At 39.0% G+C, this 27,140-nt stretch overlaps 1 protein-coding gene across 9 annotated transcripts in view; it reads left to right on the plus strand.

Annotated features, from left to right (window-relative positions):
• The window catches only part of LOC137295962 (tyrosine-protein phosphatase non-receptor type 12-like), a 146,490-nt gene that overhangs the window by 113,216 nt on the left and 6,134 nt on the right, over nt 1-27,140 (plus strand). For 3 of the 9 annotated variants that reach the window (XM_067827566.1, XM_067827565.1, XM_067827567.1), the window contains 12 exons: nt 1,737-1,805; nt 2,683-2,888; nt 3,677-3,743; nt 5,435-5,512; nt 6,510-6,575; nt 7,132-7,185; nt 9,539-9,569; nt 13,783-14,433; nt 19,332-19,442; nt 21,363-21,400; nt 23,427-23,469; nt 25,401-25,753. In XM_067827566.1, the coding sequence (XP_067683667.1) occupies nt 1,737-1,805; nt 2,683-2,888; nt 3,677-3,743; nt 5,435-5,512; nt 6,510-6,575; nt 7,132-7,185; nt 9,539-9,569; nt 13,783-14,433; nt 19,332-19,442; nt 21,363-21,400; nt 23,427-23,469; nt 25,401-25,753 (1,767 nt within the window). Of the gene's footprint in view, nt 1-1,736; nt 1,806-2,682; nt 2,889-3,676; nt 3,744-5,434; nt 5,513-6,509; nt 6,576-7,131; nt 7,186-7,775; nt 7,798-9,538; nt 9,570-13,782; nt 14,434-19,331; nt 19,443-21,362; nt 21,401-23,426; nt 23,470-25,400; nt 25,754-27,140 lie in introns of all 9 variants that reach the window. The other 6 variants (XM_067827569.1, XM_067827570.1, XM_067827568.1 and 3 more) reach the window with 5 other exon arrangements.

Consider the following 27,140-nt stretch of genomic DNA (forward strand, 5'->3'; position numbering starts at 1 on the left):
TATTTGTTGGAAAATTGCTGAAAGCAGCATAAGACCATACTCACTCGCACCTAACAGGCAAATTGACAAAGATGTCAATTAGTTCATGGCATGCTTATCAAAGTTATCAATTTCAGATATAACATTGTGTTAGTGGTCTATACCACCTCTTTCTTGGCATGTCATCAGTGAAATACAAGTGTTTGATTTAGTTCTGTCTATATTGACATTGCTTTAGGAATGTTGACTGGCATTTGATGGAGACCATTGAGCAGGACTAGATTTTGTAATATTCAAGTCCTCACTGTAGCAGGGCTGTGTCAGTTATGCACAGACAACAGAAACTGCTTGTGTTGTTCCTCAGTGGCCAACGGTTTATTTGAGATGAATACAGGTGAAAACAATAACCCTGAAACAATCAGGTGTACAATAAAAGATGCAGCAATATACACTTGCTATGACAGATATGCACATATTATTCATGTATATGCTGTAACGTTATAAACTAGTTGCTTCAGTAACCAATTACTTTGTACAAAATGTCTTCCATTTGAGTTATATCATGCCGGTATATAGACAATACATAAACCTACCAGGTGTGTGGGCCTAGGTTTATTTCACACCTGGGGACGCTGTTGTCTCTATCAAATGATTGTCTGTAAAGGAAATAATAATACTAATATGTACAGACATGCTAATACGAATATATACAAAGAATACTCAGCAATGATACAGAATTCAAACATACAAATTTGGCTGTAGCTGAGCAAGATATAAAACAATACAAGAATAAGATCTCATTCATTCATTCATTCATTCATTCATTCATGGTTACAAAGCTATACTTGTGTTCATCTGTTTATAACACACCTTGCCTTATATCAATGATGTTAACGTTATCAATATTACATTATAATGGATTATGAGTATTTATTGGGTCATTTACACCAATAAGAACATCAAATACACAATACTATGCGTTTGAGAATAGCAAACACTTATACAACTACTAGATATGTCCAAATATGATATCGCATGAACAACAAGTAAATAAAATAGCCAAATTACCTCAGAATGCGATCCAAAGACTGTGTCCAAATGTATGTCCCATCAAATCAACATGTCATATCAACAGCTGACGGTTGAATGTGGAGTGACCACAAACCTTGTAATGTGTAAAAGGTGTAAAGCTTAACTGATTGCCCAAGCTGGCTATGAAGACAAAAGGACCTAAGTGGGAAAGGGCTTATGTTATTGTGTTGTGTGGTGAACATGCGGTAAGCATGCTCAGTGAACTGGCTGTGAGTGATAGATAAGGCAGGGCTGAGTAAAAGGATAAATAATATAACTAAAACTATGTAATGAATTTTGAAGAATTTATTTACATGAATTCTAATCAATATACAACATGTTAAAATATACAAAATCTGTCACTTCCACACAAGCAATGTTGAGGCATTGTGTGCATCATACTATCAACCACTGGGTTGTCATGACGATATTGTAGGAAACAACATTCCACCGTCATTAGTATTCAGATTTTGTTTTTGAAATTCTACTTCATGCTTCTTATCCAGGGATTATTGTTGGGAGGAATCTGAAAACAGATGCTTGACTGAAAAATGGATTTCAAGATTTCAGGCCATGTTTGTTTAGGGCTGCTACACTTTACTTGCAGTGGTCCAGTTGGCTTTGATGCATTTTGATTTTTATTCTCAAGTGTATTGAATGATATTGATCATACATATCTGTTGCAGCCAAAATGTGAGCGCTACTGGGCTTTGGAAGGCGAGGCCAAGATGTTTGGGCACCTAGAAGTCACTCTGGTTGGTATCTTCATCAGATATGCTACATTTGATGATGATGATGATGATGATGATGATGTAGAACATTTGAAGTGTCTGCTTATGTGGCCATTCGACTTAAGTTTGATCCCAAATACGCAAAGGAAATTATAGAAACTTTGGTTTGGTTAGTTGTTGACTTGCGTATCCTGATTTACTGGTAAAAAGATGTATCTATCTGTCATATGTTAAAAGTGGATTGGGTTGATTGTGGATTGATTTCACGATGTAACTGTACACTTTATAAACTACAGTAAGAATTTATTGTGCAAACACAGCTAGTTAAGTTTCCATGCTTATTTTTCAATAAACAATCTGATGAAATTAGACTATGCTGCACTTATTGTCAGTCAGCAAAGGTAAGTTTGTCCCTAACAAGTGTGTGGACTAGTGATGGTACACCAAGTATTCAGATGTCTAACCTGAAAGACAAAACATGTATTTAACTGCACACAACAACCTTTTTTAACGTCTGAAGTAAAAATTTGCTATCATCATCATTTTTAACATTTGTTTAATTATTGACATAGAAAATACCCACATTTTAAAAAAGGAAGATTAGTAGTATCCACTTTTAACTGACACCATGGGTAAAATACATTTGTATCGAGAATCCAAAAGGCTTATCTTGAGATCTGAGGTATGGAGTACATGGGTTAATGGACAAAACATGGCACACAGGAGTATGTTTGTTCAGTCATGAACCAGAGTTTTCAATCATACATACCTTTCTCACCTCTTCTATCATATTGCCAGGCATCAAACTCTACTAGTTTTACTTACCGTCCATAATAGTATGTTCAAGATGTGGTTACTATGGAGATTATAAAGTTGCCATTTGAAACGTCCTGGATCTTAGGAATCTGAAAAGGAGCTGTTTCCTGACTTTGTGGAGCGTATCCTGCGGGTGTGTCATGGCGGAGAGAAACACGTCGTGAAACAGTTCCACTACACGGGGTGGCCGGATCATGGAGTTCCACACCACAGCCAGGAGATCTACAAGATGGTGGGCAAGATGAGGGAGGAGAGGCGCTTGTTGGAGATACCCATTGTTATACACTGCAGGTACATAGCACTTGTCATGACCCATGAAGATTCTGGGTAGAATAGGTCTTCAGCAACCCATGCTTGCCACAAAAGGTGATTATGCTTGTCGTATGAGACGACTCATGGCATCAGGTGATGATGCTCCCTGACTTGGTTGACACGTCATCGGTTCCTATTTGCGCAGATTGATGCTTATGCTGTTGATCACTGAATTATCTGGTCCAGACTCGATTATTTACAGATGGCTGCCATATAGCTGGAATATTGCTGAGTGCAGCATAAAACTCAACTGTCTCACTTGGTTAAAGCGTTTGCCTATGGTGCTGTAGGGTTTCAATTCCCCGCATGGATAAAATGTGTGAAGCCCATTTCTGGTGTTCCCTGCTGTGATATTGCTGAAATATTGCTGAGCTTACTCACTCACTTAAGTACTCACTAAAAGTCAAGCTTATTGTCGTATCATCTGCAGTTAGATATTGTATCTTTGATCTGCTGTGCTTCAGTGATGACTGTAGCTGGACAGAGATTATAGGTGGACACTGACAGTTGATCATATTATATCCACAATTACTAGCATATCTTTGATCTGCTGTGTTTCAGTGATGATTGTAACTGGACAGGGACTATATGTGGACACTCACAGTTGATTGTATTTGTATAATATCCACAATTACTAGCATATCTTTGATCTGCTGTGTTTCAGTGCTGGCTGTGGCCGGACAGGGACTATATGTGGACACTGACAGTTGATTGTATTTGTATAATATCCACAATTACTAGCACATCTTTGATCTGCTGTGTTTCAGTGCTGGCTGTGGCCGGACAGGGACTATATGTGCAGTGGACTATGCCTGGACCTTGCTGGATCAAAATGTGAGCAGAAAAAAATAAAACTATGGCATGGAATTAATCATTTATACTTCTGCTTGGCAGCCATGTCTCTACTGTAAACATCAGATCAATTCAAATTGTTTACTGTAGGTCAGTGCTGAGTCCAACAAATAATAAAAATAATAACATTTTCATTTGTATATTTCTCTATATCCAATCATCAAGTGGTTGCTCATGGCACCGACATATACATATTTAAAACAGGAGTTAGTTTAGAGGTCATAGTACTTCTTGAACAGGTAAGTTCTTAAGTTGGCAGTGAAGTGACATCAAGCTGGCTATTGAGGGGGATTCTTTGAGAGACACATGTAGATTGTTCCAGAGGATAGCTGACAAATAGGAAAAAATGGTGTCCATATGTCTTGAGATGTGCATTTGGGATGATGAGCAGTGATGGACTAGCAGAGTCCTTGTTGGAACAAATCACCATATGAGCTGACACGATGAATGGCTAACAGGGCTCTAGATAAGGACCATGTTGGCGTGTGTATGGATGAAAAATATGCACCATTCAGTAGGGAATTATTTAGAAAATGTAGCAGATACGGAACACAGCAATGAGGTACAGCCTTGCATCATTTACAGTTGTACTTGTATAAACATACCTGATTTCAGGCACATTTGAATTTATGTGATAGTGACACATTGTGGTTTCCCTTGTGTTTTGGGAATCTTGAAGCAGCAAATTATCTCGGTTAAATTTGATTGGTCAAAATTGCATGTGTGTATGTAAAGATAGCAGCACAGAAACAAATTTATTTAAGAAACAAGACTGCCTCGATGACTTGTAAACAGTCAAGTAATCAAATTGCAATATGAATATTGAACTAACTGTTTAATAATATTACTCATTTGTCTTGTCGCAGTCACACTTCATCAAAGGTCTCATGCAACCAACCAAAAAATCAGACATAATTAAAACACAGTTTTCACTTATTCATGACATATAAAATACATTGCTGCTTGTAAAAAAAACAAGTAAACGATATTATAAGCGTACAATCGCGACTCAGAAGTGCTATATTTTGTACTTGACCGAACCTAGTCATAGCGGGTTTTGTGCACTCAGATGTAATGACAGATGAAATTTCGGGAATCATTTGAACGGGCTTTTTTTTTTATCGCATTTTTGTTTTTAACTTTATAAGTTGAATTGGCATTTTTCATGATTCTTTTCAGTAAGTGCATACCGAAAGGTATCAGAATCTGTTAACTTGTGTTTTACGCTGCATGTGACCTTTAAGTCCTTTAATCTACTAGTACTTCTAAGTTTTCAAACATTGTTATAGGATATTTATGTATGATAATGATTGATATGATATGATGATATAGGATATTTATATAGAGCACATATCCATGCAACTGGTACATGCTTAAGGCACAAAGCTCCTGTATTGAAAAGCTAAAGTCCGTAGAAAACTTATCTGGAGCCTTGGTTAACAAGGTTGATGACATGTCATTCTGCCCTGGTACAGTTGGTCAATGCTCATGCTGTCTGTCACTGGTTTGGTGCAATCACTAACTGTCTAATGCCACCTTACAGTGAAACAATCATGAGTAGAACTATCATCATGGTTTCTACTTCCCATCCTGCATTTCCTCCCCTGTTTTAGAGCACTGACATGAAAGTATAAATGACTGTGAAGACATCGAACATTATCTTCATGTTTCAGAAAGTATCCCATGGTTTTAGCCTGTATGAAGTTATCAGAAACATTCGACAGCAGCGCCAGTCAATGGTTCAGACTCCGGTAAGTATTGCAGCAGACTCTTGGGTACCGCATATTTCTGTAGATAAGCCAGATATTGAGGACAAAGAGAAGCAGACTTATCTATGAGATACAGTTTCACAAAAGTATTTTTCAGGCTGTCATTGCCCTGTGTTACAGTTTAGCAGTTGACCTGCCTGTTTACAACGATTACATCTACATTGTTACAAGTGATCAATAAAATATATATTAAAGTATATAGTTTTAATTTTTTCAAAATGTTTTGCTCTTAGTCATTAGGTTTCATACCTACCTATTTACACACAATAAATCCACAAAAAAGAAGTTACTCTGACTGGTGTCATTCAAACAATGTGATGTCATGTACACAGTGTGATGTCATTATGAGTGATATCATTCAGTATATCATTCAGGTAATGTTCATGATGATGTCGACCCGTGAAGGTCCCGGGGTAGAATAGGCCTTCAGCAACCCATGCTTGCCATAAAAGGTGACTAGGTTTATCGTAAGAGGCGACTAACGGGATCGGGTGGTCAGACTAGCTGACTTGGTTGACACATGTCATCGGTTCCCCATTGCGCAGATCGATGCTCATGTTGTTGATCACTGGATTGTCTGGTTCAGACTCGATTATTTACAGACCGTCGCCATATAGCTGGAATATTGCTAAGTGCGACGTAAAACTAAACTCACTCACACTCATGATGATGTCATCCAAACACTATGATGTCACTATGTGATATCCAAAATTAATTTATACTCTGTTACATAGGTTGTAACATAGGTTCCCCAGTACTTCCCCTAGTATTTCCCAAGTATTTTCATTTCCCCTATAATTGCCTGGTATTTCCGCAATATTTCCCCCCAAATATCCCCAATATTTCCCTGCATTTCCCCTAATTTCCAGTATTTTCCCTGCATTACTCCAGTAATTCACCAGTATTTCCTCAATATTTCCCCTGGATTTCCCCTTTATTTCCCCAGTATTTCCTCATTCTGCCTTTATCCCTGTTACAGGACCAGTATGAGTTTGCTCACCTGGTTGTACAGAGTCTGTGTGAGGACTGGATCAACCTCTTTCAGGTAGGTTCACACTGGCTTGCTTTCTTGTACCTTGAACACATGAGGTGTGATGGGGTAGCCTAAGGGTTAAAGCATCCACTAGTCACTCCAGATACCCCAGTTTGATTCCCCACATGGGTACAATGTATGAGGCCCATTTCTGGTATGACCTGCAATGATATTCCTGGAATAATGCTAAAAGTGGTGCAAAACTAAACTCTCTCACTCACTGAAGATGTGACTTAAACTGTCAGTCACTCGCTTGTCTGGTCTGTATTGTGGACTTGCCACTGTCATACAGATGTGATGTTGCTGGGTGTGATGTCCATACTGGCTATTCTGTATATATGACCACTTAAACAGACTGTGTCTTGGTTAGGGCAGTGGGGTAGCCTAGTGGTTAAAACTTTCACTCGTGACGCCAAGGACTCACAATCGAAACTATATACAATAGGTACAATGTTTCAAACCCATTTCTGGTATCTTGTTATGTTGCTGGAATATTGCTGAAAGAAGCGTAAACTAAATTCTGATTTTGTGATCTGTTTGTCGTGACTCTGATTCACTCCCATTTCAGGAACATGATTACTACAATACAGAGATAATAGCATCTGCACAAGATGATGAACAGGTAAGCTAAAGTTCAAAGGTTCAAGAAACAAACTGTCAACTGCATCCATTGTATCAAAATACTTGGCCCATAGGTAGCCTTGTAGAAACCAGAGGGTAATGTGAACTAATGGTGGTCTGACTAATTCGATCGAAGATTGGTCTCGATCATTAAACACCTCAGCAATTGATCCTGTCTTGTCACAATCATACACAAACAATTTTGGCAGACTTGATTTAATTTATCTCAGGTCATGATTTAATTTATCTCAAAGACATCAGGAAATTTGTGTTCCTAACATATTAGTAATCCTTAAAAGAATTAAAATTTACTTTTGTTATTTTGTACAACTGCCATAAAACAACCTGTATGTGAAATTTTGTTCAAAGATGAAAAGCTGTTGAACCATGGTCACACTGAAATATGCATCGTTTATAACTCAAAAGGACTACTGATTATATTGTTTAACCTGTAGTTTATTATATGCATGAAATATACAGCATGTATATTGGACCCCAATTAAATCCTTATATCTGTTGCATCAAGGCAAACATGTTCGATGTGAACATACTTTACTTTGTTTTATTACTTTAAAAAACTTGATTTTTCAGAAAACATCAAAACGGCTACCTAGTATGCTGAACTTATGATATATCTTGAAATATAATACAGTGTCTGCTTTTAACTCATCATTAAATAGTGTTCATTCAAGGACTTCAAACTTGGTAGATACTGTTAAACCCTTCTTGGTGACCTTGACCTTGCTTTGTGTTTGTTAATGGCAGCACATAACTGTACTCACGTACTCACTGTTCGGTGTGTTGAGTGTTATCAAGGCTATTAACTCTTTAACGGCCAGGATCAACACGAAGGAACTGTGTTACAGACAGTAGTGGATTTCATATTTGTTGCAGTTGAGTGTTATATAGGGCTGGGATGGGTCCACATTTTCTACCTGGGTACCCCACCCCCTAATACCCAATCCTAACTGGATACCCATTATGTTAATTCCTGACATCAAATCTGTAAGAAATGGCAACATATTCTTCAGCTAAGAGGCTACAATTTGAGTGCAAAATGTTAACCATGTATTTAATTCAAAAGAATTATGTCTAAATCTTCAAAGACAATACAATTGTTCAAAAATGAAAAAATAACGTATTACATTGTGTAATCTACTAGTCATGTGATAACGGGTCAGGGTATTGAAAGGGGTACCAACTCACTAAACACTGAATCCCCTGGAAAATATGGAACATCCTTAGAGATGTAGCATAGTTTGGGGACCTAGCTTATTTTAGAAACCTGATTTTAACTGCTACAGATTTGTCTGTGTCCGAATGAACACTATTTAAACATCTGTATACCTGTGTTATATATACAGTTCTGAAACATGTGTTTGTGAATATTTTTTGCTGATTTTTCGTTAATACATTTGAATACGTTCTGAGAGTAAAGGGTGCAGTGGGTTAGCCCAGTAGTTAAAGCATTTACTTGGCACACCAAAGACCTGGGTTCGATTCCCACATGTGTACAAAGCATGAAACCCATTTCTGTTGTCCCCCTGCCATGATGTTGCTGGAATATTGCTAAAAGCAGCGTAAAGCTTAACTCAATCACACAATCACTCTTAGAGTACAGGTGCAGGGTGTCTCTCGTGTCTTGTACAACATGAGTTATTGTCTGTGATACAGAGAAGCATCTATACACTTGCTGAGACTTCTGTTGATGCTGATGCTCATCAGGCATCAGAAATAATGAGCTGAGAATATGTTGGATTTGGGATTGATGATCCACAAGCCGTTAATAACGTTATGACCTTATGTAATTATATACCTCTTTGGCAGATCCATGGGGAAGTTCAGGTCAAACCCTACCCTTTTGAAAATGAATGACTATGCTGAAGTTAATGTTTTGCATTGGCCGAAGTCGGGGGGTTAAGGGAGTTTTAGAGCCTGGTTCACATGTTTTCCCCAATGCCTCTATGTGACTGGTGAAAATTATCTCAGAACTATTTCAATTTTGTTTTGCGATGTACTATATTCACTAAGATGCCACCTCAACATGATCTCTCCTCTTCAGACTTGTTCCCTGGTGGAGTGAAAGAACAAGTCATTGTCTTCTTGTTAACACCTGTCAGGACTGGTTCAATGTTGATCACTATGCAAAGCCCATTTCTGGTGTCCCCTGCCATGATATTGCTGAAATATTGCTAAAACTTAACTCACTCACTCACTCCTTATTCACACAGCTGGGTTATTGCTGAGTGTGACTGTCCACAGTCAAGTCTGAAGTAGAGAGATCATCACTGATAAGTGTACAGTATCTAATTGAAGATTCACAGTGCTAACTAACCACTGTATTTCTGTATCAGATTTACTATAACACTGCAGCAGAACTGGCAAGTAAGTATCTCACATAATTGTCTTTCTCATCACAAAACATGGACTCATCATTGTAGACTGCTCACATCATGATACTGTTGTATTTTATACTTCTAACAATGAAAAAAACACCAAATTTGGTGACATTTACTGAGCAGCAAAAGAAACAACTCTGGTTTTTTGTCAAGTTTTTAAATAGAAGACCTATACTAAAACTGAACATTTACTTTTATGAGATTTTCATTTTATTGAAACTTGCATTTCTTTTGCTGTTTGGTATATTAACTTATACTAGTTATTGGGGCGATGGGGTAGCCTAGTGGTTAAACTGTCAATTTGTCATGCCAAAGACCCAGCTGGGAATCCCATTTCTGCTGTTCCCCTCTGACATTGCTGGAATACTGCTAATAGAGGCATAAAACCACACTGATCTGAATATGGTTATTAGTAATCCCATTATTTAAAAAATGTGGAAATCCCAAGGGTTTAAATGTCATAGACAGCCAATAAGGAGAGAAATTTCTCGGCCTTATTGACTGACAAACAAACATAAAGCATGTCTTCTTTATTGACAGCGTTCTTTTAGAGACTGGCTTTCATACCTTTTGTGTTGCGTTGATCATGGTATTGCATGAGATGAGCTTCAGGCACATATACCATTGCAATATTGCTTAGCTTTGCACTTTTGACTGAGCTGAATATTACGTTGGGGTGCAGAAAGTCTTTTTGTGTGTAGCCTCTGGGAGTTAAACCCTGACTTCTCCCTCAAAACCCAGGTTCGATTCCCCACATTGCTACAATGTGTGAAGCCCATTTCTGGTGTCCCCAGTTCCAATATTACTGGAATATTGCTAAATGCAGTGTTAAACAGTACCCATTCACTTATGATATGCTGAAAATTTAGAAAAGAAATGAAATTGATGATAGGACCTGTAGGGTAGTATACTGCTCAAAAGAATTTAAGGATCACTTGTTCATGTCCAACTTGTTGTTGGTATTTGTCTAAGGAGAACTGTGGGAACTGACAAAGCTGCTGGATTTCTGCTGCAAGGCATCTCCCATCATCACTGTTGTATTAGATCTGGACCACAGTTGGAGCCACATGACTATGGATCTCTTTGTAAAGAACTCTTATCACAGCAGCCAGTGAAAGAGACGGCTACAGCATTTGATGTGAGGGAACTTGTCTGACAATTCAGGATTGTAAGACACACATCTTCTGATAATCAGTGGAACAGATGTGATCTCAACAGGATTGTTGGACACACATCATCTGACAGCAGAGCTCCAGATAATTTTTCAAGCAATTGGGTATTTACTACCATGTGTGTTTATGTATGAGTAATTGCATTTTGAGTGATAACTAGCATTTTATATGCTCCCACTAGTTGAGTACATATACGCAGAATCTCTTATTATTATTGGGTACTTAACTACATCTCAGTGGACTAAAAGTTTTTACTAATTGTCATATTGCTAAACATTTGGCAGCCATTTCTAAGCATACAACTTCCTTGACAGTGGCTATCATTCGCAATGCAATTTTGCTACTCGAGTAATGTACACAAGGTATTATAGACCTATTGGGTTCTAAGAGATTTTTATGCATTTTTTTTTGTTTCCCCAGATTTATAATTAATTGAGTAAATGTGATTTGTAATGAGTAAAATACGCAAATATGTGCCTTATCTGGAGCTCTGTCTGACAGTCAGTGGAACAGATGTGATCTCAACAAGATTGATGGACTCATGTCATCTGACAGTCAGTGCAGCAGATGTGAACTCTGCATGATTGTTGGACACATGTCATCTGATAATCAGTGGAACAGACATGACAAGAAGATGGGGAGACTGAAGTCAAGGATGACCTTGAATGTTGGTGTGGAACATATATCATGTTAGGACTCAATGCAGGCTAGTCAGATATTTTCACCCCTTTAGCCACCATAAAACAACCTGAAACACAGTGAGGTAGTCACTGTGGTCTTTATGAAACAAGTCAAAGCTGTAGTGTAAATATGAAACATATATCACTGCTATAGTCTGTGCAAAGCATTGGTCACATCTATTGTATGTATATATAGTCCACTAACTTGGGGGAACCAACTGAAAACCTTAAGCAGATGAATTGGCATCCTCAATATCTCCAGGGTATACGTTCCGAAAAGTCTCCACTATACCCTGGATGCATCTACGGCTCAGCCCGATAAATTTATTACCTCCCTTGGCTGGCTTTTTATCCAATCAGGTGCCTACGCTGGGAATTTGAGCGAACTAATCACAACTCACTTTCGCTTTTTAAATTCTCTAACTGATTAAACTTGGCAAACAAACCATGCGTAAGTTCTCTGAAAGTATTAGATGGATTTCTTGCATATGTTTTAAAAAAGGTTTCGGACCTATAAAGTTGCATGTATGATTTCCCAAATTGTGAGTCGCACGGCGAGCAAACCTTCGCAGTTGCAACTGCTACCTTTGTTGACACTTGCAAATTCGGTTATAACGGCGACCACTCTGATTGGCTACTGTGAGAAAGCGGAGTCAGCCGGGGGGATATGTCATCTTCTAATGGCTCTTGTTTGTACTGTGAAGCATGGTGGGCGAGCTGGCTAACGCGCCAGGCTAGTGATCCAGCGAGGTTGAGGTTTCGGGATCGAGCCCACCTGTGACCGGGTGCAAAAACCTTGGAGTCAAATTTGTGTGCATACTCTTTCAGTGTTGTCACAACCCCTAGTGTACAGTACACAATCCTGTGCACTGAAAAGAACCCACGAATCCGTTGGTATATGACCAGATGGTGGCCACATGAACATGTGCATACACCTAGTTGCGGGTACAGCAACGTGCTGTAAACTTGGACAAAAAGCTGTGACTAGGTGTCCCAGTCCACCCAGCTGTCAAATGGGTACCTCGTTAGGATGAGAGAGCCACAATAAACTCGGTGCGCCTAGTGGCAGCAAGAGTTGTATACTCCCCAGGGAGTTGAGATTGAAATATGATGTGCTGTTGAGATTGACATCCGGTGATCGAGGGAAAATACCTAGCGCCTAGAGAAATTGCCTTGCAGTTTGATTTGTGCGCTATACAAGAACACTTATAATAATAACAATGATAACAAGTCCTTGGGTCATTTCAAAATGTTTCATGTCTTTTAAAACATCTTTAATCTTCACAAAGACATAAAGGTCTGTGGGTTGGATACATAATACATCAATGCCAAACTGATTGGATACAAGTCTACAAATAAGCACAACTCAGTGATTACTGTCAACGTCAGCCAAGACATATGCATTGTAAAGTCACCAGTCAAGACTTTGAAAATGGGATTGAGGTCGCCATCATCATGGTCAGTGTTACTAGGAGGTCTCCAGAGAAGACCAGTGGTTCATGATTTGAGTTGACATGTGGCATAGAAACAAACATGGAACAATTATGTTTAAAGTGTTTTCTGGAACCTCTCGGAGATGGAACTTCAGACAAGTCAAAGGAGATTCTTTACCACTGACGAAAATGAGTGGGTCAAAAGTGGAACAGTAAATGATATTCATGGAATGAAGACCTCATTCATGCCACTGAAGACATTCTTTGTAGTTGTCACAGTTATGACAAAAATCACCTGGAAACTTTGCATAAAGCCGTTGAACAGTTATATGTGATCCTTATCTTATAGTGAGCAGTATAGTATGCAGGAAATGTTAGGGAACACTTATTTTAAATATGGGTTGAAGATGTTTCTTTGATATTTTGAATTCTTTTCAATTCTTTTCTGTTCTTTCCTATGTTACATTAAAAAATCATTACTTTCTGTTTCAATGTTGATGAACCTAAATTGAAACAGTAACTCAAACGTCTGTATGGTTTGACGTTTTTATGGCAATACATGGGTATTCCTGTAGATTTCATAATCATACTTTATATCAGAATATATGATTCAAATATGGTGCAGTAATAATGGCAAAATGGAATTAAGTAAATTCCCAGTTGTTTATGCATTCAGATATTTCAAGGATGTCCACATATGTTTACCTATTTGGATATTTCAAGGATATTCCCATTTGTTTAGGTATTTGGATATTTCAAGAATGCTTCTATTTTTTAGGTATTTGGATGTTTCACAAATATTTCCATTTATCTAGGTATTTGGAAATTTCAGAGATATTTTTATTTTCAAGGTATTTGGATATATCTATTTATTTAGGTATTTGGATGTTTCACGCATATTTCCATTTACCTAGGCACACCTTTCCCATCTTCCCCTCCCCCAACACCGACCCACACAGAGGGATCAAGAAAACCTCAGCCTCTGCCTCGACCCGTACTGGATGTAAAAACTAGCGGGGACAAGTATGAAAATGTTGTCATTCGTCCCCCATCCGTTAAGGGCCCCAAGAAGCAATTGAGAGCTGTGTCAGACTCTGGCCATGCATACGACAACCAAAAGCCATTCAAGACAGGAGATCCCAAAGCATCAGCCGTGTCCAAAACGACATCATTGCCCACACCATTAAAGCAGACGTCACCGAAGACCCAGGAGAAACAACCAAGAACACAGGCTGCCCCTACAACAAAACCCAACGTTTCTGGTACGAACACCGTGCCAAAAGCTGGACATAGTACAACAGTAAACGTCTCTGGCACCAAGTATGAAGCTAAAAAAACATTTGCACCGCAACCACCTACAACCCAAGTAAATGTTCATAAGGCAGGAGTCCTGAACTTGGGCCATGTTGGTGGTCAGATGCAGGTTGCAGCAAACCGGAAACTGCCCAGTGAGGCTACAAATGGGCAGGCTGATGTGTATGGGGAAGTTGTAAAGAATCCAGGAAAACCTGGGAGCAGTCCTGATGTCTCTCGCTCAGCTCTTCAGCATGGACAGAAAAAGAGAGGTAAGGAGTTTCAGACATCTTTGATTGAGGGGCTCTGTGGAACAGTACCAACACAAGCAGACACCTGCACTGTGTCGGTTGGGTTGGTTGTGTCATCTGAAGACAGGTAATGTAGAAGGTCCTTGTGAAATTCACTCCAGGTTATACATTTTCATGGCCAATTCAGGAACTGGAATTCATTATGGGGCTGGTTGGGTCTGAGGGAATCAGGGAGAAATATGAGACTCTGAAGGGATGAACAAAAATAACAAATTTAGATAGGATTATGCATTATGGATTATGCCTTTTCAGAGAAGTCTTGAAAAAGATTTGGAAGGACAAGGACATCAAAAAAGATGTCAGGCGTTCAGGGAGGGTCTTGTTTTCTGTACATTTGTGCATCAATAAAGCAGTTGATGCACTGGCTCGCCACACCAAGGATTTGGGTTTGATCCCCAACATAGGTGCAGTGTGTGAAGCCCATTTGTAGTGTCCACTGGCGTGATGGTGCAGTGTGTGAAGCCCATTTGTAGTGTCCACTGGCGTGATATTGCTGGAATATTGCTAAAACTGGCATAAAACCATATTGTATTCACTGACTTCCCACCAGGAGTAAATGAAACATCAGTTTGAAGGCAAATTATGACCCACTGTCAGTTGAAGGGGTTTTTTCATTGTTGATTGTCACTAGTTGCACAGGCAGTATATCAAGACTTTGTGACAGATGCCATGAAGATGTGTAACCTGTTTGCATGACAATGTTTATAACCATGCAACTGTGATGTGATACCCGATACCTAGTACCCAATACCCTATTCCTTACACCTGTGATGGTTTGAAGATGTACAACGTGTTTGTACGAGAATGTTAATAACAACGCATGTGTAATGTGATACCCTACACCCGATACCCTATTCCCTCTACCTATATTGATTTTTTTTAGATTTGTAACCTGTTTGAATGAGAATGTTTATAAGCACACACCTGTGATGTGATCCAGGATACCCGGTACCAATACCCTATTCCTTCTAATGATAGGGACGTCAGGGTAGCCAGGTTCGATTCCCCACATACGTACAATGTGTGAAGCCCATTTCTGGTGTCCCCAGTCGTGATATTGCTGGAATACTGCTAAAGCAGCGTAAAACTACAAACTCACACTATTACTAAACCTACAATAATTTGAAAAAACAAACTAAAACTCAAATTGTATATTTCAATGACTTCAAAGATAAATAAGTTTATTAGTAACTATTTGTGCGATGATAAGATGGTTATATAAAAGCGGCAGTGTTTTAATGAAGAATGTATGCGTTTCGGGTATGATGATGATTATTATGATGATTATGTGTGATGTGGTTGTATCCGTTCTTCCTGGTTTGTAACCCGTGAAGGTCCCGGGGTAGAATAGGCCTTCAGCAACCCATGCTTGCCATAAAAGGCGACTCAGCTTGTCGTAAGAGGCGACTAACGGGATCGGGTGGTCAGGCTCGCTGACTTGGTTGACGCATGTCATCGGTTCCCAATTGCGCAGATCGATGCTCATGTTGTTGATCACTGGATTGTCTGGTCCAGACTCGATTATTTACAGACCGCCGCCATATAGCTGTAATATTGCTGAGTGCGGCGTAAAACTCAACTCACTCACTCACTCACTCACTCTTCCTGGTTTGTTTAAGTTGTCTGCTGCATGGTTCAAAATCATACAAGTACATATGCTTTTTGTCCACCAGAATGCCAAGTCTCACCTCTACACCGAAGTATAAACACGTGTCACTACATGTACATGTAAATCTTGAAATGAACGTGAGCATTAACTGAATGGAAAAGTGTGAGAGGTCTTTGCTTCCATTTATTGGCTCTCGCAATAATTTTTATGAAATGACTGTTTAAAGTGAGGGCATGGTTTTGCAAAGAGGAAATGTCAGTCTCACTAGAGGCCTGCAAGTGTCCAGTTGTAAACAATGATGACTTTTACTCCAGGGCAAAGTCTCTTTAATCCTGAGAAAGGTGGGGTAACCAGTGGTCAGCCGTTTGCTGGTTATGCCAAAGACCCGGATTCGAATCCCAACATGGGTTCAATATGTGAAGCCCATTTCTGGTATTCCCTGCTGTGATATTGCTGGAGTATGGCGTAAAAGTAAATTTACTCCCCTACCCACTCACTTTAATCGTGACTCATATTTGGCTTGGGCCAACACTTTAGAGACACGTTAATTTCAAGATTTACATTTTTTTGTGGAATTTGGTTCACAAATTCCATACTTGTATTTGCATATTGACTTAACCTTTTACGGTCAATCTAATGATCAATCATTCAATTATAGAACTCTAACTGCACTGGGTAAAGGAGGTTTATATTTTTGTTATGATTTTTTACTTGAGTCAGCTTTAGATGTCATCTCAAGACCATCACTTTGATGAAATGACATGTTATAGTGTGTGGTATCTTTGATGGTGAAAACTGGATCACTGTGACCTGTTCTTATTTTAACTATAAAGCTCTGTACCCATGTGTGGATGTGATCAGATGTATATGGTTTATCAGGGGATTTGTGTCTGATGTCTGGGTGAACCCAGTGTTTAGAAAATAGGTCACCACAACCTACTGTCTCTGACTTCCGGTCATAGGTGTTTTGGTTGTCTTTAGCCATCTAACAATCCTTTTGTTTGAGGTGAATGCGAGATACTTGATTTAATTTGTTTTCATCAGTTTGTTTGTTTGTTTTCAGTAAATTAACACTTTTCTGGTTAACATGTGTTATCAGTGGCTTTTTTCATGTTTTCGTCAAATTTGGCTTTTGGCTGATTTTGTCTGCATGTGAACGTAGCAAGCTTACAATGATACCTCATCCAGAAATTGTCTTAAGCAGCATTTATCATCCAAAAACTGTGTTCCAGGAGATGTTGTTTTGTGAGACCAAACGATATCTCTCGGATGTTTTGATAGTATATTTTGTTCAATGTCCTGACAGTGCTGTAATGTCTTGAACTTGATGATGTCACAATGCTATGACACCACTGCACTGCAAGTCTAATGGCAGTACCTGATTTTTCAATGAAAACTAATGATGAATGATTTTTGATGATAAACAGAATTTCAGACTAGTGTCTCCTGACATCAAATATATCAACACTCATTGATAAAAGTAAAAGTATCGAAGGGAAGCTTCAGATATTTGAAATTTTACACATGAACAGAGATATGATCTACAGATTGGTTAGCAGTGTGCTATAATGGTAAAGTTCTTGAAGGCTGCGTGAATATCACTTGCCAAAGTCTGTTTGCTATACGAAGGAGCATGTTTGAACAGAACAAGGCCATCTGTACCTATTAGAGTCCTGAAAAAAAGTGTTATTTCAGCTAAAATGGAGAGAATATGTATGTATATATGAACAAAACAAGCAACAGCAGGTATGAAACTGTGCTTGATGCTTAACACCACAGGTGCTTGATTTGTGAGTAGCGATAATGTACATCATGTGCCAGAACACACCCATTAATGTGACACCATCAGTAACATGCGTGCTGCTGTCAAGTTGTCAATGATGAAACTACATGGATCATATTTACACATGGTGGCATGTGGTTCTGTGCACAGAGCTCAGGCCACTATTCAGCTGAAGCTAAGCAGCAAAGCATATGTGATACATGTGGTCTCACCTTAGGGTAGTGAGGTTGTTCAAACTTGCCTCTGTTCACCCAGCAGAAAATGGGTACCCGGTGAGATAAAGCCATGTGACTGTAATACCTTCTAGTGCCTGACAGGCAGCTTGGGTTATCTGGGGTAATAATAACCAATGTGTTAGCATTCTGAGCATGGTGACCCGTGAAGGTCCCGGGGTAGAATAGGCCTTCAGCAACCCATGCTTGCCATAAAAGGTGGCTATGCTTGTCGTAAGAGGGACTAACGGGATCGGGTGGTGAGACTAGCTGACTTGGTTGACACATTTCATCGGTTCCCAATTGTGCAGATCGATGTTCATGTTGTTGATCACTGGATTGTCTGGTCCAGACTTGATTATTTACAGACCGTCACCACATAGCTGGAATATTGCTAAGTGCGACGTAAAACTAAACTCACTCACTCACTCTGAGCATGGTTTGTTGCATAGAGATTAGTGCATTATAGGACTGCTAATTATGATTATTATATGTTATTATCATGTCGACAATTACTTTGCTTAATCTGGATGATTTGAGAGCAGCTTGATTAAAGGTCACCTGTATTATGTCTCAGATTTATTGTTAGATAATCCAAGTACAAGTACATGGGAAATGTTGAAACTTGGACTGTTTCCATTAAAAAACATAAGTCGCATGTTATGAGGTTGTTCTGAGTGTTTTCTAGATGTTTTCAAGACTAGGTAGCAAGTCTGGTATGTGAATATATTTAAGTATGTCAGTGACATTGATATCATTTCCCAGCATGCATGTGTGTGTTCCCACATTGTGCTTGCAAGAAAAGCTTGTGCATGTAGAATCCCATTGTGTCATAAGCAGGAAAAACCTGCTTCCTGCATGTTGTAAGTCCCATATGTGTCATATTTTGCTTTTATCATTTGAAGGTTATCATTTGAAAGATACGTAACAAATATCCAATAGTAAAAAGAAATAACCAATTTTTGAGGCGTAAATTTTTATTAAAAGATCTCCACTTTGGTTATTTATGCAAATACATTTCCAATGCTAAATGTCACTATAGCACTCCATATTTTTCAGAGTCAGAGTAGGGTCTGTGTCAAGCATATTTCAGTGTCAGTAAGTTAAGTGAGTGTCATTTACAGTAAATGCTAGGTCTGCCTAATATTGCCAGATCCACATGGTGTAACCAGGTATTTAAGGCTTACAAACTGTGCTGTCTGTCCTGCATTACTTCCCTTTGCACAAGCGTTTAAATAACTAGTTTCCCCACAAGGAGGCGCTGTGAAGAAAGTCGTGCATAAAGCGGAATTCATCCAGAGTTATGAAAACTTTCCCCTGCCTGGAAGACGCTGTGAATCGTACGAGAACTTTCCCCTGGCACCAGGTAAAGTCAGCTGCAATGATGCCTCAGTTTTCAGCTTCTGCATGTGGGGTGGATGAAGTTGGAGGTACACTGTGGCAGATGCTTGTGAATAATGAATACTGAAGATTATGACATGCTGTTCTGGATAGTAAAGACTAAGATGAAACAGAATAAAGTTTTTTTCAGATTCTCTTGTGATATTTGGCATCCTAGTTCACCTTACATCTCACTAGTACATGGTGGTGGTGTTGGATTTCTCATTACTCTTTTATAAGACAATTAAATTCAAATCTACCTTAGAAACATTTTAATCTGCCTGTGGTTCATGTGAATTGAGATAGTTGATGGGAATGACTGATGATGGATTCCCTGTTTAAGCTGAGAGTCATTGTATTTAAGGACTGGGTTACTGTTGCCATAGTGATTACTGAATGTCACACTTTTGCTATGGTAATTGTTGTCTTGTATCATTGTCACTATGGTGATTAATGACTGGGACTGTTGCTATGGTAATTGATGTTTTGTATCATTGTTACTGTGGTCATTAGTGGCTGTTTCCCTGTTGCTATGGTAACTCATGTCTTTAGTCATGGTCACTATGGTGATTAATCACTGAGACACAGTTGCTAAGATGTCTTGTAGCATTGTTACTATGGTCATTAACGACTGTTACACTGTTGCTATGCTAACTCATGTCTTGTCATTGTTACAATGGTCATTAGTGATAAGGACTGTTGCTATGGTAATTGATGTCTTGTGTTGTCTTTACTATGGGACTAAGGACTGGTACTGTTGCTATGGTAATTGATGTCTTGAGTCATTGTTACTATGGCGATTAATGACTGGACCATCGTTGCTATTGTAATTCAAGTGTACACCTCCACAGCTATCGTAATGCTTGTCTTGCAATAGTTTACAAGGTTACTTGTAACCCATTTTATGACCAGTTGTATTTTGGTGGCTTTGTTATTTGAATATGTTTTGGTTTTGTTGTTTTTATAATGTATTGGTGGTCATTTCAAGAACCAGTGTTTTAAAGAACAGTTTAATAGTATGATGACTGATCTAAATGATAACAATGCTGAACCAAGATGAGGTTGATAACAGTGATGGTCAAAGTAATGCAGTGGTCACTATTTACAGCCAAACCTAGTGTTTAGAATTGGTCCTTGGAAGCTCTCTGCTTTGTAATGAAATGGCATAATGGGCCAGATAGGGGCAGTTAGGTGGCCTAGTGTTAAAGGTGCTTGCTCGTCATGCTGAAGACCTGGGTTCGATTCCCCACATGGGTACAATGTATAATGCCTGGTGTTCCGCACCATGATATTGCTGGAATATTGCTAAAACCGCATACTACCCAACTCGATGAATTAATGGGTCAGGCTTGACTGTCATAATTGCATGATGGTGTGCATTGCTGTACACGGCACCAACGACTTGATTATCCCATCGAGGGAATGTCACCCACTCTGTACCATAAAATCAAACACGGTTGGATCACATGTTTATTTTCTAGCCTATCCCTGAAATATTTTGTTCCTTGATTTATGGAATCTTGTCCTCAGAAAACCTAAAGGCTGGAGGAAAAAATACTGAAAATAATATCACCAGGCAAAGTAATATTCCTTCAGAATATTAAAAGTATTTTGCTTCTGGTAATTTGTGAAGTGTATATGGGCAAAATAAAAAAACAATCCCCCCCAAAAAGTTTAATTTTTTGGCCAATAGATGCATAAAGATTTTATTTTTTTAAGTGGGGACATTATTTTGCTTTCACTTATTCTTGCAAACAAATATGACCAGTGTATCTGTTAAACAAGAAATAAAAAAGGTGTGGCCTTATAGACTTTTGTTAACCTGTAAACGAGGGTCCATTGGATTTTCAGCTTGGTTGTTCCCATGTATTTACTTTGTACTAACTACCTTGTTTCTTGTTTTCAGCAGAAACTTCCACATCTGGTCCAGACAAGCCATTGGAGGTAAGTACTGACAAATCATTTCTCTGCCATTTAGAAAGTGGTCAAAGGTTACACATGACATATTTATAATTACACTTTCTCAGTACTCTAGTACTGTAGTGAGATGAGATTGTCGAGTGGAAAGACCAGTGGCTGAGTGGATCAGATGGCTGGCTTTGTGTGCAAGCTGTTATTTGCCTGAATCTAAGGGTGTTGGTTCAAATCCGACATGACTCAACCCACCATAAGTATGAGAATCTCTACTTTACTACAAAAGTCTAATCCAAAATAAACACAAACATATCATGCATTGCATGGTTTGTATACATCATGTCCTCCATCACATGGTCCTCTTCCATCCAGCATTCGAAATGATCCACTGATCCAGAGGCCCAGCACAAGTATCTGTATCAGGCTGGCAGTTTCAAATATTAGCAGGCACTTGTGGCCTTCAGTAAATTATCTGTCATTTTTTGTCATGTGGAGTCTTTCCTATCTTTATTAACATTCAGGAATCACCCATGATCCATCACGTTATGATAACTTACAGACTCACTCCCTGGTATTTCAGTGCTTTGAGCATAGGAATGGAAAATTCTGCGCCAACAAAACAGTGCAACATTGTTGCAGTGTAGTCTGCTTTGTTGTTATTGGTTTGACTTTAATAAAACATGCCTGCAGCTTTCATTCAGAGCCTGTAGATATTAAAGCCTGCATGCGACAGCAGGCCCTGATGGCCAATGGGTAAAATTAAAGTATTGGTCCCAAATAGTCACATGGTCCCCAGTAATCAAACCCGTGAAGGTCCTGGGGTAGAATAGACCTTCAGCAACCCATGCTTGCTATAAAAGGTAACTATGCTTGTCGTAACGGGATTGGGTGGTCAGGCTCGCCGACTTGGTTGACACATGTCATCGGTTCCCAATTGTGCAGATCGATGCTCATGTTGTTAATCACTGGAATGTCTGATCGAGACTCGATTATTTACAGACCGCCACCATATAGCTGGAATATTGCTGAGTGTGGCGGAAAGCTAAATTCACTCACTCACCCAATAATAACCTGTGTCAGGTTATGAAATGAGGCCATGTGTAATTCATTAAAGTCAGAGATTGAGTGAGCGAGTTTAGGTTTATGCCACCCTCAACAATATTCCAGATATATGGCAGTGGTCTGAATAATCGAGTCTGGACCAGACAATCCAGTGATTGTGGAGGTGGTGTGTTTGAAGATTTGTCCTAAGGCAAGGTTTCCTCACAGAAGGGGGAGAGTATGGCCTGTTACACTGGGTTTGCTTGTTACATAATTGAAACTGGTTGGAAGTTACCAAGGTATTAACTCAATCTTTTTATTGTACTTTTGTCTCATGCATACATGTTCAACAACATGGTCAGTTGGTGCCTTCTTGTTGTCACTGATACAGGGGAGATAACCATGCAAGAGGAAAAAGACTTCCTCTTTTCCCAGTTTTGTCAATCTATTTTGAAGGGAAACGTCATATATAGATGTTAATAACACAGCATATATATATTGCACCAGGTAGACCAAAGACAAAATTTTGCAATTTGATGTCCTGTTGTTCCATATAGTATATTGTGATTGGCACATTGCTGGTTTAGAGAATTAAGGCAGCTAACAAAACATCAACAAAGGCATATTCAGTTACTCCACATTCTGTGATACCATATTCAGTTGTTCTATAATGGACAAAAATAAGGACAACTCAAATTGATGTTAATACTTCTGAGGATGTAACATTGATGTATTTGTACAATCATTGTGTGATATATAATACCTTACACACTTCCTCAGTATTCATCTGATGAAAAAGCTGAATGTTGGTATAAATACAGTCTTTGAAGGTCCACGTTAGAAGTGGCCTTGATGTGTCTATCACTATCAGTTTTTAAGTGTATCAATGTAGCTGTACTATGACACCTCTGTGTATAGGTGTATCTTGACACCTGTGTGTATCACAGTATATTTTCACTAGATAGATGTAAGGAGTTGTGAAATTGTGAGCCAGTAGTATGTTGTGCTGCTCCAGGATGGTGCTCCAGAGTTGCCATCTCGAGGCTACAGCGAGGAGGGTGAGTTACGTCACACTGCACATTTGCACAATTTATGCACTAACAGTATGCTGACGTGTATGGCATCAATCTAATGTGATGGGCTGACCTTCACCACTGATACTTGTATGGCTTGTGGATTACATTGATAATCTAAACACTTGGTGACATGATCTTGGTGACTTGTGTCTTGATCAAGTTGCATGACAATCTTCACTACAGTTGAGCGTGTGTCGTATTGAATTAACACTGTTGTTTATGAAAAGATTGTATATCAACACCCTTTGTATCACTGGTATTGCATGGCTGGAACAAAACGTGTGGCAATTTTTATTATAGATCTTCCAAACAGCATGTCAGACATTGTTGATTGTAAACCTTTCTTTTTGTCACAGACGTTCTGATGTAGAATATATTATGTACAATAATTATTGTCATAGTGAGGATTGCATGCACAAAACGCATGGATATATTCCTTGTGTCCAATAAGTGTGTATTGCTTGTGTCACATTAAGGATTGCCAGAGAACCTACTCAATGTGATAATCCCACATCCAATGTCAATGTTGTCTTGCTCGTAGTCTGTGAATACTGCCCTGTTGATCCTACCAAGCTGTCCATCTTGTGATTCCACTTTGGTTGTTGCACTCTCCTACTTCATGTCCAGATGGCAAGAATATATTCCTTGTGTCACAGTATGGATTGCATGTCCAAAATGCATGGGTTATCTTGAATTGAACTGGAGCATGTTATTGATCAGTGATCAAAGTTTCACAAGCTGAATTAAAGATCTCCCGATTCATTACAATAAACTTGTAACTAATGTTATGAATAGTAGAAACAATAAAGAGGCCTTTATGATCAGTTTTATGTCATTACAGCATTAAAATCAAATTGTGTAAGATAAATGAAGCATCTAGACTCCATTGCTACATGCCAACATGAAACAATAGACAGGCGTGTTTACATGTATTTCTAACATCTGAAATGAATGTTTGGCAGTGCAGTATGCAAACACATGCTTTGCAGATATGTGTATTAATGAAAATTAAACTTTCAGTGCACATGGACAAAAGAATATAAAATTTCTTGTATGTGTAACATGAAATATGTCCCAACCTACTCAATGTGATAATCCCACATCCTCAAGGCTGTTATCTGTACAATGTCAATGTTGTCTTGCTCGTAGTCTGTGAATACTGCCCTGTTGATCCTACCAAGCTGTCCATCTTTGGTTGTTCCACTCTCCTACTTCATTCTTACTTGTAATCCAGTTCAGTCATGTCCTGTAATTAATGTTTTGAGTCACTCATATAGGTTCTGAAATTCAGCTCACAACCTGCCCCTGTACCTGCAACTCACTATATAGAGTTAAGTCCCCTTTTTAAGAAAGGATCTGATGCTTAAGAGTTAGTCTGGTAGATGTCAAACTTCTGCCACAGTGTGCACTTTACTCACCTGAACCAAACTTGCAGTGATTATACTTCACTCAGACACTCAAATGCTTTTCACCAAATTACACTCCATTTGAATCTCCTTTTCACTGTTTTGAACCCTCTTTAGTTCTTTTTTTACTTCTCTTTATTTATTCCATTTTCAAATGTTAATGTTCTAGTTCTTTGTGTTTGTATTTTTTCAGTTTGTTTCAATTCTTCTCTGAACTTATAAACTGTCCCATATTTTAGGGAACAATTTAACCCTTTTCATAACAACTTATGCTCTCTATCAGTCAATATAGGTGTAAAGGCGACTAACAAAATTCATATGAAAGTACTAATAAAATTTATCATCCATTATTCTTCAAATTTTTATGCATTACTAAAAGAGTTAGTTAATTTCACTAACCTTGTGTCTCAGATAGCTACACAAAGGCATGTTAAAATAACAACATATAAATTTGTAGTAAAAGTGAAAGTTAATCCCATTATGAGTCTTGTAGTGAACGTCTTCCAGAGGCTGCCACAGATCTGTTTCCACCACCACCACCACCATCCTCTGGGTTCGGGACTGTTGGGGCATTAGGTGGTGTTGTTTCTTCTCCCCGATCAAGACTTGACAGTTCTGGGGCATCATCATCTTCAAGGACCCTTGACTCTTCATCTTCCTACAGTCCTGTGATCAGAAGTGTAGCCAGCAGTGTGGAAAGCGTGTACTCGGAGATCTCGAACGTGCAGCCGACTCCGATTAGAACAGAGGTTTTATCAGCTAGTCGAGTACCCAATCAGCAGCACTTCCAATCTCAGAATAACACTTCATTTGGTGCCACGTCTCGAAGTCCATTTGGGATAATGAAGGATATGCTGAATGTGAGTGTGACAAGCAGGAAGTGCTTGGTAACGAACTTAATGGTCTTTGGTAGACTGAATGTATGTGTCAGCGTCACTTGGTCTCGTTGAATAATTTTTCAAAATGTATACATGTTCAAACCCAATTGATAGTATGTAAATATAATTTATTGATGCAACCTTCTTGACAGATTTTAGTCCAGATCAGTCTGAAACAGTGACTTGGAGTTTGGGACATTCTAAGACAGTAGCATGGGACCTAGATTGTTCTGAGACATTTACTCCGTATGGGGACCTGGATTGTTCTTGGACAGTAGTGTGGTGTTGAGATTGTTCTGAGACATTTACTCCGTATTGGGCCTGGATTGTTCTTGGACAGTAGTGTGGTGTTGAGATTGTTCAGAAAAAGTATTCTGGTGTCATGATTAGTCTAAATTAGACATTATGCACTGATGCCTGTGGGAATTGTATGGTGCATTGTTATTCTGAGGTCTGTCTTGGACTAACGACACGGCCATTCTTGGACAATGTTCTGGTGCCTCATTCCACCTAAGGCAGTGGTCTGATGCCATGGTCCAACCTAAGATAGTCGTCTGATGCCTTGATCAACTCTAGGCAATGCTTTGGTGCCTTCTCAACCTGATGCAATAGCCTTTGTCCAGTATGGTATTTCTTTACTGGTTTTTGAGTAAATTACCATTTCTTTATGTTGAATATTGATTCAATCAATGGCTGCCATGTTTGTTATATCACAGAGCAATAATGTGGCATGGCATGCAATCTGTAGACATCAGTTGTGTGACCTGTTTAAATATGGGATAGTATTAACTGCACTATTGTAAGAAACTCAAGATTTCTTGTTTGTTATGTGATGATGATTTTTTTTACATTCGTGTCTTTCATGCCACAGTGACAGGTTGCTGTCAACTTCAACTATCCCTGTGAAGTTGAATAAAACTCAAGATACATACATCATGCACATGTATCAACTTCACAGTTCTTAGGTCCTGAAATTCTCTGGTCTGTGCCATCATCTGCGTGTTCTTTTAAACTAAGGAAGTAACTGAAGACAACTTTTTAAAATTGTCTTTGTCACCATGTCTGCCTTGCTACTATGTCATCTTCACAGGGTTATTGGGCGGTGGGGTAGCCTAGTGGTAAAAGTGTTCGCTTGTCACGCCGAAGAGGTTCGATTCCCCACATGGGAACCAATGTGTGAGGCCCATTTTCTGGTGTCCCCCTCCCGTGATATCGCTGGAGTATTGCTAAAACCGAACTCACTCACAGGATTATTGAATGTATGTTTTGGAATTTACATGCTGGATATTTACTTGAAAGACAAAAATGGTAAAGGCGACTCAGCTTGTCGTAAGAGGCGACTCAGCTTGTCGTAAGAGGCGACTCAGCT

This window comes from Haliotis asinina, chromosome 9 (assembly GCF_037392515.1).
Source record: "Haliotis asinina isolate JCU_RB_2024 chromosome 9, JCU_Hal_asi_v2, whole genome shotgun sequence".
Taxonomy (NCBI): domain Eukaryota; kingdom Metazoa; phylum Mollusca; class Gastropoda; order Lepetellida; family Haliotidae; genus Haliotis; species Haliotis asinina.